This window comes from Acipenser ruthenus, chromosome 9 (genome assembly GCF_902713425.1).
Source record: "Acipenser ruthenus chromosome 9, fAciRut3.2 maternal haplotype, whole genome shotgun sequence".
Classification (NCBI taxonomy): Eukaryota; Metazoa; Chordata; class Actinopteri; order Acipenseriformes; family Acipenseridae; genus Acipenser; species Acipenser ruthenus.
In genome coordinates this window covers 21770940-21783748 of record NC_081197.1, presented here as the reverse complement: position 1 = coordinate 21783748, position 12809 = coordinate 21770940, and the positions used below count along the sequence as shown (strand labels likewise).

General features: G+C 37.1%; 1 protein-coding gene across 2 annotated transcripts in view; it reads left to right on the top strand.

Annotated features, from left to right (window-relative positions):
• LOC117405875 (glutamate receptor ionotropic, kainate 1) overlaps positions 1–12809 on the top strand; it is a 92925-nt gene that overhangs the window by 57412 nt on the left and 22704 nt on the right. The window contains exons 6-13 of one of the 2 annotated variants that reach the window (XM_059029696.1): positions 1548–1721; positions 2170–2313; positions 4443–4550; positions 4815–4859; positions 5088–5201; positions 5308–5511; positions 8201–8424; positions 10374–10492. In XM_059029696.1, the coding sequence (XP_058885679.1) occupies positions 1548–1721; positions 2170–2313; positions 4443–4550; positions 4815–4859; positions 5088–5201; positions 5308–5511; positions 8201–8424; positions 10374–10492 (1132 nt within the window). The remainder of the gene's footprint in view (positions 1–1547; positions 1722–2169; positions 2314–4442; positions 4551–4814; positions 4860–5087; positions 5202–5307; positions 5512–8200; positions 8425–10373; positions 10493–12809) is intronic. The other variant, XM_059029695.1, reaches the window with a different exon arrangement.

Here is a 12809-nt window from a genome sequence, read left to right as displayed (position 1 = left end):
GCATCTTTTAACTTCAGAGTCAAACTAGTACGTTACTTCTTATAGCATATGGCTGCTAACCTTATTACTTTCTGCTAGCAGCAGTATATCAGCAATATTACAATAGGATTTTATTCAATTTTTCTGCTCTCTATTCGTGGTGTATCTTCTGACAATGCTTATTTTTCTTAAGTTATAGTCTGCTTTTACTCTAGGTTGTTCTTACTCACCTACTTATTTTAAAACTGAATTACAAGCAGAAACCTACTTAAAGCGAGGTCTTTTAATCCTTTACTTAAAAATACTCCTAACTCCTTTTCCCTTTATATTCAGAAGTTATAATTCTTGAATGCAAGCACACAGTAATTCTTTTCATTGAATTAGAACTCAGTTTCTAACCATGCTCATCTTGGTAGAAAAGAGCTTCAGGTATACTATCATATTAAGCAAAGTGAATCATATGATCTTATACATAAAAATTGTTCATAATATCTCATACTAACAATAATTATCACTACCTATGATTATATGTTACCACAACAATCTATACTATTTAGAATAAGCATGTTAATATGTATCTAGTAATATAGCATTATTCTGTTATTCAGACTAGAAAGTTTCAGTAGAAATTCCAGCACCCTATTCTGGAGCCATGCCCATCTTGATAAGAGATGGTTTAGAGCTGACTGGGTTAGAGTGTCAGGCAGTCCCTGCTCCAGTTAAAGGGTCATACAGAGGGAGCATTCCTACAGCAATGGTTATAAACTAAAACTATTAAATATTACAAATACAAACTGAAAACTACTAAACATTGCAAATGAGTATAGTACATGCATTTCATTAATACATTTCATTTTTAAATCATCTAGACCATGTCCAATGTTTCAGCTCGTTCCCAGCAGGACTCCACTTCTGTCTTGGGTTCAGCTCGGGTCGGCTCTGCAAACACCACAATACCTATTTTGCTCTACATTATTAGTGGGCAGACTTAATACAACTGAATCTGAATCAATCGAGGAGCCGTGAACTCTAGCCACTGAAATTCTCCATGCAAAGGAATCCAATTTCTTACTACACATAATAACTGGTTCGAGGTCACCCGTGACAAAGCCTAACCTGGATGCAGCTGAATAATGGGTGGTATGGCATTTCTTGATTTTTGTGACTTTAGGCTACACCATTGAAGTTAATTTAATTGTCATATTTTATGGCATTTCCTGGATTTTGTGGCTAAGCTTAAACTATAAAATTTAACACCTTTTTGTAATGAATTTATGTTGACTCTATTATTGTACAGATGAGACAGTTTCTATAGCATTGTGGTCAATGTGAAAAAAAAAACAACTGAAATGACATGCACTGTTGCATAACCCCTTTCAAATGAGTTCTTTAGAAAGTAAGTGGAGCACAAGGAATTTAGCTTTTAAAAAGCCACTGTCAAGAAACAAGTCAAATAGCTTTCACAATAGTTTACAATTTTGCGTCATTAGTTTTTTGTTCTACAGTAAGATTGTATTGCAAACAGGCATTTAGACCATGTATATTTATACTGTGTTTTTATTATACAGGACCTGTTTGCTTTGGATCTTGAGCCCTACCGATACAGTGGAGTAAACATTACTGGATTTCGACTCCTCAACATCGACAATGCGCATGTGGCTTCAGTTGTAGAGAAATGGTCGATGGAACGTCTCCAGGCACCTCCCAAACCTGAAACTGGCTTATTAGACGGGATTATGACAGTAAGAATTGGCAAAATATCATAGGGAAAAAAGGCACCTATTTACAATTTCAAGAATTTACTTGACACAGGAAATACTAATCTCTGAGTCCAAATAAGTGAAGATCAGAGTGCTAGATCTATTATAATTTGATGGTATGAGACCTTGGCCTCTCCCCTCTGCCAAGCCAGTGAACCACAGTGGGTACCAATGGCTGTGTTCAAATAGTGTATGATTGTTTTATGATGAAGTATTATACAATGGAATCTAAAAACGTACTGCTGATTTAAATCGTTGAACTTTAGTTGTTTGTCCTGTTTGAACCAATAATTGTGTGGTGATTGAAAGTCACCCAAAACCTGGAAAATTCTTGCTAACCTTTTTTTCATAGTTACCCATATACAAACTTTGAGTAGTTAAGAGCTATGGGTTTCATTTGAATTTGTTTTTTGTTCACTTTGCTTTTCAGACAGAAGCTGCCCTAATGTATGACGCTGTGTACATGGTAGCTGTGGCTTCACAGCGTTCCTCCCAAATGACAGTCAGCTCTTTACAGTGTCATAGACACAAACCTTGGCGCTTCGGACCAAGATTCATGAACCTATTTAAAGAGGCAAGTAATGTATTTTTGTGAATCTCAAACATTTATTCAAGCAAAAATAGAAGTCAATAGGAAAACAGGATTTATTTTGGGTTCATAAAACATAACGTTGTGCATTTGAACGTGTCACATATAAATACAGTGCTAACCTGTTAACCTGTTATAACGCGCCTCGTTATAGTGCGGAATCGGTTATAACACGGTAGGGTCGTGGCTCCCATTTGCTCCATAATGCCATTACAGTAGCCCTTTTAGATTCGTTATAAGGCGGAACACAAATAGCATGGTCTTGTAACTATGGCTCCCCACTACAGCATTATAAAGGGTGAGCACTGTATTAGATAGCATTATAAGAAATCCATTGCAACTGCTTTGCTGATGCTGGCGTCATCAAAATGACTATTGATAAGAATAACAAATGAATACTAGCCAGCGAGATGAAATGTTTTGCCCAGGAGAAACTCCACTCAGCTGTCTATTGTTTGTGACATCAGTTGCAAAGCTAAAATTGGCTTTGGAGCACTGTGACCTGGATGGCTTGTGATGACGTCAGACCAGGAAGAGAATGACAACAAGACTGTGGATGAAGTGCTTGGGCGTGGATTTATTAAATAAAATAATTAAACAAAAAAAAAAAAAACACTTTCACAAAACAAAAATGGCATGTTGGCCAAAATAAACAGACAGTAAATTTAAACAAGTAACATGCTGGTTTATAGACAGCACGAGTAGCAATTGTTTGTATTCTTACTTTTTATAGATCTCTCACTTGCGTTCCTCCTCTGAACACCCAGCCCCTGGCGAGCAGTTGATCCGCTCTTTTATACAGCTGTGCCGGGGCTCGCTTTGCTTGTAATAATTCAATCGAGCCCAGGCACATTCTGCAAGTAAAGTGATTTGTCAAGGAAGGTAATTAACCCTTCTCTGCCGACCTAAAACAACAGTGCCCATACATACATACATTTTATTTTTTTATTTATTTATTTTTTTTATTTATTTATTTTTTTTAAATTTAGTCGTCGCCAATTATTTTTACCCCGGTTTTCACCCCAATTTAGCATGCCCAATTATTATCTGTATCCCCGGCTCACCACTCGCAACCCCCCCGCCGACTCAGGAAACGGAGGCTGAAACACGCGTCCTCCGAAACGTGCTCCTTCCAAGCCGTCATTTTTCGCACTGCAGATCCACAGCAATGCTACCAGACCTATAGTGCCGGAGGACAACACAGATCTGGCGGCTCCGCTGCAGAGCCACAGGCGCCCTATCGGCCACAGGGGTCGCTGATGCGCGGTGAGCCGTGGATTCCCCTGCCGACCTAAGCCCTCCCTACCCGGGCAGCGCTCAGCCAATTGTGCGCCGCCCCCTGGAACTCTCGGTCACGGTCAGCTGTGACATAGCCTGGATTCGAACCAGCGATCTCCAGGCTATAGGGCACATCCTGCGAGGAGTGCCTTTACTGGATGCGCCACTCGGGAGCCCCCCATACATACATTTTAAATAATAACAACACTTAACACAAATACAAAATAATACATATAAACACAGGAGCGGGGTGTACCCCGTCACAAGCACCCACAAGTGAGGAATAATGTGAAACAGACTTTACATACAATAGAGAGAAAATAAACATAAACCAAAACAACTCTAATATAAATATATTAATAAAATAGCACCGGGGCTTTCTTTGTATCCCATACTCCTCTGCACAAAGTTTGATGTGGTTATTGAAAAACACCTAATAAGAGAGATGTACGTGAGAATAGGCAAATAGTGGAAAAAGGGCACTACTTTGGTGTAGCTCCCTCCCAAATATGTTTTTTTTCCCGATTACTATTACAAAATAGTAGATGAGGAGAAGATTCAATGGGCAGATTTCTCAGCTTTTTGCTTCCAGTAATTTGCATAATTCTTTCTGAAAGTTGAAAAAAAAAAAATTACAATTTGAAAACTAAAAGGGAACAACTTCAAGCACTTTCAAGCCCCTACATTAATTGTACATGTACAGCATATGATCTGTAGGAAAATGCATCATTCTGATTGTCAGCTGTTGCATTTAAGATTTATATTATTGTTCTGTCATAGCATGGTTATTTTCTTACTACTGTCTTAGATACATTTTTTTATTTTTTTTCTCTCAGGCACAGTGGCATGGATTGACAGGACATATCACAATTAATAAATCGGATGGTCTGAGGAAAGATTTTGATTTGGATATAATCAGTCTTAATGAGGAAGGGATGGAAAAGGTGAGCACTAATTCAATGCTTTATTTTATTTTGTGTTCAGCAGGATGTGCTCGATGTCATTTGCAAAGGGATTTTGGGGGGTGGTATTCTGCCTGCAACTTAATACATGAATAAAAGGTTTGTTATGGTGATGTACTTCAGGAATTTACTATAATAGTAGAAAGTGACAGCGTTACACAATAAGATTTAAAACGTGTGCTTCATACACGTGCTTCTTTTCATCCTTTTGTTCTATTTACATGTATTTTATTTGTGTTTCACAAGCTTGCTGGTAATCCCACTTACCGTCTAAATAAAGTATGGAAAAAGGTTTGTAGCACAACAAAATCGGTCGCCAAACCCTGTTGTGTGTTTGTGTTTTCATCAGTGTCAGTCCTATGTTAGTGAGGCATCTTATCCCTCAGTGTTCCTCTTACATGTACTACCATAAAAGACCACTGACAGTTGTTGTTTGCTATTTGTATTATTTGTACATTTTTTTGCTATTTATATTAGTTTTAAATTCCTTTTTTAATATAAAATTGTATTTTCTTTTAGATTGGAATTTGGAATTCAAATGGTGGCCTTAACCTGACTGATAGCAACAAAGAGAAAACAACTAATATTACAGACTCAATGGCAAATAGAACACTTATTGTAACTACTATTCTGGTAAGTGTGGCAGAAAATGTAATATTAACTATAAGAAGTATTAATAAAATGTGCTTTTTTGATTGTTAACTTGTTGTTCATATAATCTATTATAATGTATTTACAGGAAGACCCATATGTAATGTATAAGAAATCAGACAAACCATTGTATGGAAATGACCGATTTGAGGGATACTGTCTGGATTTGCTGAAGGAACTGTCAAACATTCTTGGTTTTACTTATGAGGTGAAACTTGTATCAGATGGTAAATATGGAGCCCAGAATGACAAGGGTGAATGGAATGGAATGGTCAGAGAACTTATAGATCATGTAAGTAAGCTCCCTACTCATTGTATATATGTGTTTTATAATGATGATATATACTGGTGGGGCATCCCACTGTATTTCTCTGTCCAACAGTGTACTGCTAAAATCATACATCTACTATTGGGGGGGGGGGGGGGGTTCTGAAGAAATAGTGTATTGCCCATGAAGTTTAAATGGACATTGTACATGTTCGGCTAAGTAACTCAGAGAAACCCTTTCGTTATTCAAATAACTTGCCAGTAATCTCTCTAAACAGCAGTAGCCGTGGTTATCGTATACTAGAATAGGACAGGCCAAACAGTCACTGCAGTACCTCAAAAACAGGCATAAATCATAAGCCTTGAAAGAATTTAAGCAATTAAGAATTTAAACAAATGAATGAAGGGAACATTGAAATCTGCCTTTCCCTAATGTTTACAATTGAGTACCAATTAATGGCAATTATCTTCTGTTATTTAAAAGACGATTTGAAAGAAAATGTTCTTTTCACCTGGGGCATGGACACATTTACTGCCATACTGATGTCATAAACTGACAATGAAAATGTTTAAAAACTAGCAAATGCAACTGATTCGTCATATACATGTGACCTCTCCTTAGACTTTAATCAAAGATTACATTAGACGCATTTCTATGAAAACATTTGTGTCATTGCTTTCATATCAAAAGGATAAAGGAAAATAGTAAGACAAATAGTCACAAACTATAAGTGGCTTTAGTTTTTATTTCAGCTTAGTCACAACAGGGTTTATAATAAATCACACTGCCAAATTGTTATTGAGTGGTACTCAATGATTGTGTAAACAAGAGCAATCCAGGAAATATTTGGTTTTGTGTAAAGTAATTAACATGTTTTATTGAATTAAATTAATTCCTAACAACTTAAACTTTCTTAAAGGGAATATAAGTATTGGTACACCCCTAGTTATTTCTAAATAAAAATGAAGCTATTTCCCTTGTGTGCAATGTAATAGACTTTCGACCAGATATTGTCTTGTGGTCTGGATCAGCACGCCTTGTTCACCTGGTAGAGTTAACAGTGCCATGGGAGGATGCTGTAGCTGAGGCGTATGAGAGGAAGAAACTGCGGTATGCTCAACTAGCCACTGAAGCAGAACAGCAAGGATGGAGAATCCGGGTTTTCCCAGTGGAGGTGGGTTGTTGAGGATTTGTGGCACACTCTACAACCCGGTTTCTCAGAGACATCGGATTCAGTGACCAAGAGTTGCGTCGCACAGTGAAGCAGCAGAGAGGAGAAGCAACTACCATTTGTAGATTACCAACCAGGAACTGGCAGGAACCATTTCAGAAGGCGAAAACTTGGGCCTACAGGAATTTTAGGAAGAAGATCAAGCAGACAACCTTCCAGACAGCTTTTCTAATAGCACAAGAAAATCTGGAGCCACTGCAAGCAACCCAGCAACCCCAGCCGAGCCTTAGCAACAACTCCTTCGCAGTGCTGGCAGACAATGAACCTCTGCCCCAGAGACCTCTACCCAAGAGGCCCAACAAACCACACACCAGCAATGTGGCCACCTACATTTCAGAGGACATAACCAGGATCTCAACCAACCAATCGCAACCAAACAACAACACCAGACAGAGGAGCACCTTAGACCAACCAACAGAAACAAATGAAGACTGGCTGAACGTCAAAGCTCTTACATATGCTGCCCAGCTCAACACACCTACTGGACCCTCTGAACCAACCTCCGACTCCAACCAGACTCCTCCTGCCAACCACCACCCTAACCCTAACCCTAACCCCAACCCTAACCCTAACCCTAACACCGACCCTAACCCCAACCCCAACATTTGTAGATTCTGGTTGTGGAACTCTGGTTGGGAAACGCAATAGAAAGAAAGAAAAACGCTGATTTACGGGTAAGTAAGCTGGGCTGAGTTGAGTGGGGGCAGGAGGGGGATGATGCTGCGACGCCAGAATCACCGTCGAGCCCTCTTGAGGTGTCGTGGGCTAGTCGACGAAACACCGAGGATGCAAGGTGCCCACTTGAAGACCCCAGAGATGTACCCTACTTAGATCAATCCAGATGGTTGTCATGCTGATGCGCTGGGGAGACAGCACTGTGGTTGATCCCCGGAGCCAGCATCGCAGCCGTTGTGTGTGCTGATGTGCTAGGGAGGCAAAATAAGCTGATCCCTGGAGCCAGCATTACACCTCAGCCATCAACACCTGACAGAAGGATATCTACATCATCATATGGAAGGAAACGCAAATGGATGGAGACACAGATGGATCACATTAGTTTACTGTAAAGCTACGTCTTTGTTGGTGCTTATCTTGGCGAGAGCCGAGTTCAAATCAGCATGACGTTTTAACATCTACTCTCGTGTAATGGAAATCATTACTTTCACTAATATGTTTTTGTTGTTGTTGTTGTCCTCCATTCTGCATGTTATGGACAGGTAAATATGGATTCTGATTTCAAAGGGGAGCTATTCAACTGTAGTCTCATACCAAAGGTTGTTTTTGTATTGTAGGAAAGTCTTTAAATAAGAGGGAATAATAGCAATAAAAACAGACTATGAGGATATAAGGATATTTTAACATTGAATCTAATGCATCGCCATTCATTACATAAGTATAACATTTTCTGATTTGAAATATTTGCAGTTCAGAGGTAAAGATGTATTTTGGTTTTATAAGTAATATATTCTCTTAAATTAACAGAAAGCTGACCTGGCTGTGGCTCCTTTAACCATAACCTATGTGAGGGAGAAGATGATTGACTTTTCCAAGCCTTTCTTGACCCTGGGGATCAGTATTTTGTATCGCAAACCAAATGGCACAAACCCTGGTGTATTCTCCTTCTTAAATCCCCTCTCTCCTGATATCTGGATGTATGTTCTACTGGCCTGCCTTGGTGTCAGCTGTGTGCTGTTTGTCATAGCAAGGTAAGGCACTGTTAAAGTGCTGTGGGAAAGAGTATGCTTGCTGTTACACTTTTTGACTAGTTTCCATTGTACTATAAACATAAGTAAACTACAGTGGCCTATGACTATTGCATTGCCAGGCATTTTAAGTTTTGCAATCGGAATATGAGTGAGTTATAATTCTTTACTATTGAAATATCCTATATATATATATATATATATATATATATATATATATATATATATATATATATATATATATATATATATATACTATTAATACTAAATATATAATTATACTATTAATATTTTTCAAACAGATGACTTTTGGTGGATTGCAGGGATGAAAATAAGACTCCCATTGCATAGCTGTTTGATCCATTCCTGGTTTTATTATGAGTTTAGTAAGACACACCTGAGCTTGTTACCTATAAACTGTGGCTAATCAAGCTGCCGCTGACAATAGCTGTCATAATCATTACACAGTTCAGCCAGCTCACGAGGGAGGGAACGTGGCCCAGAGCACCACTTGCCCTGCTGCTGGTGATCAGGAAATTAGGCCCTTGAAACATTTATTTAGAAGGAAACGTTAAAAAAAGTATGATTTTAAAGAGAGAACATGAATAAAGAGAAGTAATAAAGATATGTTTAACTGATTATTAGCTTTTGGCTTAATTATATATATATTATTTATTTAGCAGACGCCTTTATCCAAGGCGACTTACAGAGACATACATATATATATATATATATATATATATATATATATATATATATATATATATATATATATATATAAAATTTCATATAGCAATAACTGTAGCTAAATACAACTGGGTGGCAGAAATTGAACATTTGTTAAAAATCTCAGTGACTGGTATGTGGTCATGTATGCTACTCTAGATACAAAAATACTTTAAAGACTATATATGTATTGTGGTGTGTGGAACGTAGTCCAGAAACTCTATACTATTAAAAATATTGTGTGTACATTACTATATTATATTTAGATGTTCATCACTCAATTCGTACAAAATGGTTATTCCAGAAATATTGTATACATATCTATTGTGGCTGCTTAAATCACAAAGTTTTCAAATGAAAACAAAATAGTTATTATAGATAGTTATTATTTGTGTGCGACATTTGTTTTGTTTAAATATTTATTTTGCTCTGTGAGCATTGTGTTTTGTGTTTTGTGTTTTAAACCTTTTATTGATTTTTGTTATTGAAATAAATGGTGCACGCCACGTATTTTTTGCACTGCAATACTTGTCTTTGTTTTTGTTCCTGGTGCTGGCCTGACGTCCCCACACACCATCCCTGAAACGACACCATAAAGTTTCATCTGACTGTAATTAATATCAGTGCCTGGGAATTCAAAAGTTATAAATGTAAAAAGTGGCAACTGTTTACTAACTTAGGTGTTCACAGGGAAGCATTGCCCTTCTGTGTTCTACAAATTATGTCTAACCTAATATAGCTACAGTAGAGCCACAAAGCTTTAAACATATCAGGAATGGAGGATTTAGTTATAGGGTCTGTCTCCGCTACTACATTGGGTTAATTTCAGTCACTTATGAGACCTGGAACATTTATACTATAAAAAGCATTACATTAATATCTACCATTAATGGAACTTGAAATGGTATTGCAAATTTAAAATGTAGATATAATTAAATGGTTAAACTTGCCTATTAAATTATTGTGCCTGACATAAGTAAATGTAGTTTCTGGTTTGGTTGGAACATTAACTGAAAAACTGATTTATGTGGCCAAGTATCTGTTATGTATCTGTTAGTCAGCTGTCTAAAAATAAACCCTGATTTTACCATAGCTAAGGACTCAATAAAAGATTTGAAAAGCATATTCAGTATACCTATAGACCTATTTTGTTGCTTTGTACTCCTGCATAATTTCACTGTGCTTTAACATGATGTTTACAGTTTTGTTTTTGTTAATTATCACAGGTTTACACCTTATGAGTGGTATAACCCCCACCCATGCAACCCTGACTCGGACGTGGTGGAAAACAATTTTACTTTACTAAATAGTTTCTGGTTTGGAGTTGGAGCTCTCATGCAGCAAGGTACACAGGTCACATGTCAATATTGCACACATCCCACAGTCTGCTGAGATCTTCTGTGCTGGTAAACTCCATCTTCACTAAATATACTGTCTACTGTAAAACCTGACCAGTGCTTCCTTTGTAAATTAACTGTATCAGCATGTGGTAATTCGACCAGTGTGTTTTGAGACAGAAATTTGAATTAATTAATACATGTATTTGCACAATTAGAATATTGCCATTTAATGTTTTATTCCATTTATCACTTAAATCACATTTTGATTTAGAAGGGTTGATAAGGTGAATACACAAATATATGAAGCTTCTTTCCTTTAGACCATTAGTTGCGTGCTGTCAACACAAAATGTACATGTAACTGAAAGCTCCTAATCGTCAGTTACATGGAACAGTGTAACAATGGTTATTACATCCACAGGAACACAAGTACAGTATGTGAACTGCAGCTATGTTTTTTTTTTTTTTTTGTAGCCAGGTTGGCATTTTAGAGGTGAAAAAGCATGACTTGATATACCATGTGTTTCCAATGACTTGTCATCCTCAGCAATTATTGTCTTCCAAAATGTGTAGAGACTCTAAGAACAGTTGTAGCCAATATTGCCATCTCCACTCCTGCAAGAGTTCACTGATTTCTGTCAAAGAATTAAGTTATTAAACGTACTTGTATGTGCATATGCAAAGGAAATCACCACTGTTGCAAGTTATCACTTAATTGCATTGTTATAATGTGTGCTGTAGTTCGCATTATAACAAGCACCCACTAAAATCCAGTCGTAGTCAGTCTATTCAGCTGTATCAGGTTTTACAGTATCAGCCAGGTGTGTGTTTGTGTGGCTGACTCATGTGTGAATGCTCTGAGAGCTGATTGTGACCATAGCTCCTGGTAAATGTCCTGCCGACTGGAGTTTACCGCCATCCACAGCAAGCTGCGGGATGCAGTGTCTGCTAGTTACCACTACCTTGGGTACATGACAGTCAGCCCCAACCAGATTCTGCTTGTCTTTGCACAGCACAATACACATTTGTTAGCAGACAAATGTTTATTTGTACAAAGTCATGGTATTTTTGAACATAAGTGCACTTATCTCTTTAGAAACTAATTTAGGAAAGGATTAGCTAATTAATGCTAACCCATTCGACTGTAGCTGTGTGTTCTATCTTTTGTGTTAGAAAATCTTGTGGTGGTGTTGTGTAGAATTTGGAGCCTTTTTTGTTTAAAATTAATTGTGATGATCAGGCTTTCTCTTTTCTACAGCGTGAGCAAAGTCTGGATCAGGCTTGGCTGTCATGTCTGCCATAAGGCACTAATGAGACGTCAGCAAGTACTGTCTCTGACCCAGAGTTTTGCTAGTTATACATTGTTGTACTGAATGGTATATTTAGGGTTTATAACATCGTTTGCATCACTATTGACTCTGATTTAGTCTTTTTCAGTATGTACCATTCTTCACACTTTATCTAAAGTGTGACAAAATTAAGATCAGCAAGTTTTATGAAGAAGCAAAAACAGTAGGAGCTCTCATTTCGTGCTTCATTTCAGTATTACTATTACAGGAATACATACATACCATATTTTATCATTTTTATGTTGTGAGCTTTTTAAATCAAGAAATTCTGCTGTAACTGTTAAACCAAATATTAAAGATGATTATTTAAATCCAGAGCCATTTAACATTAGGGGTGTGCCGAGTACTTGGGTAATACCGGTAGATATTACGATTATGGGAGTTTTTCAGAAGTATAAAGCCTTTAATGGACCACAATTTATTTGTCACAAATGTGTTAAATCAACTTTAGATCACAACTGGGGATTGTTGACTGAATTCATACAAGGAGGAGGATGGACTAATACTTAATAGATAGACCACAATAAAGATGAAAATAAAATGCACATTAGGTCTTCATGAACAAAAACCTTGTACAATAGCCGCTAAAACAATATCTCATCACTTTTGGTTTTAGTCCAGCCCACTTCAAGTATGATCTGAGTACCCATACTAGTATGACGTCTCCAGTTAGTAATCGATCCTCAGCACATCCCTATTAGACAATACTAATGCTCATTCAATACAGCCACAGCTTACATTTTCTGATTTGTAAATAATTATAAGAATAACAGATGTGAAAATGAACATTAAAATAAAATGTAGGGGTTATTAATATAGTTGTATTTAATATCCTGTACTTGATCTATCTCCAATATATATATCAAAATCATACCTAACCATCATAACAATACCATTCTGTAAAACTTCACAAGGAGACTAAAGATTAACTTTAAAAAGTTTGATGTACTATTATATCATTGAAAAAATATACT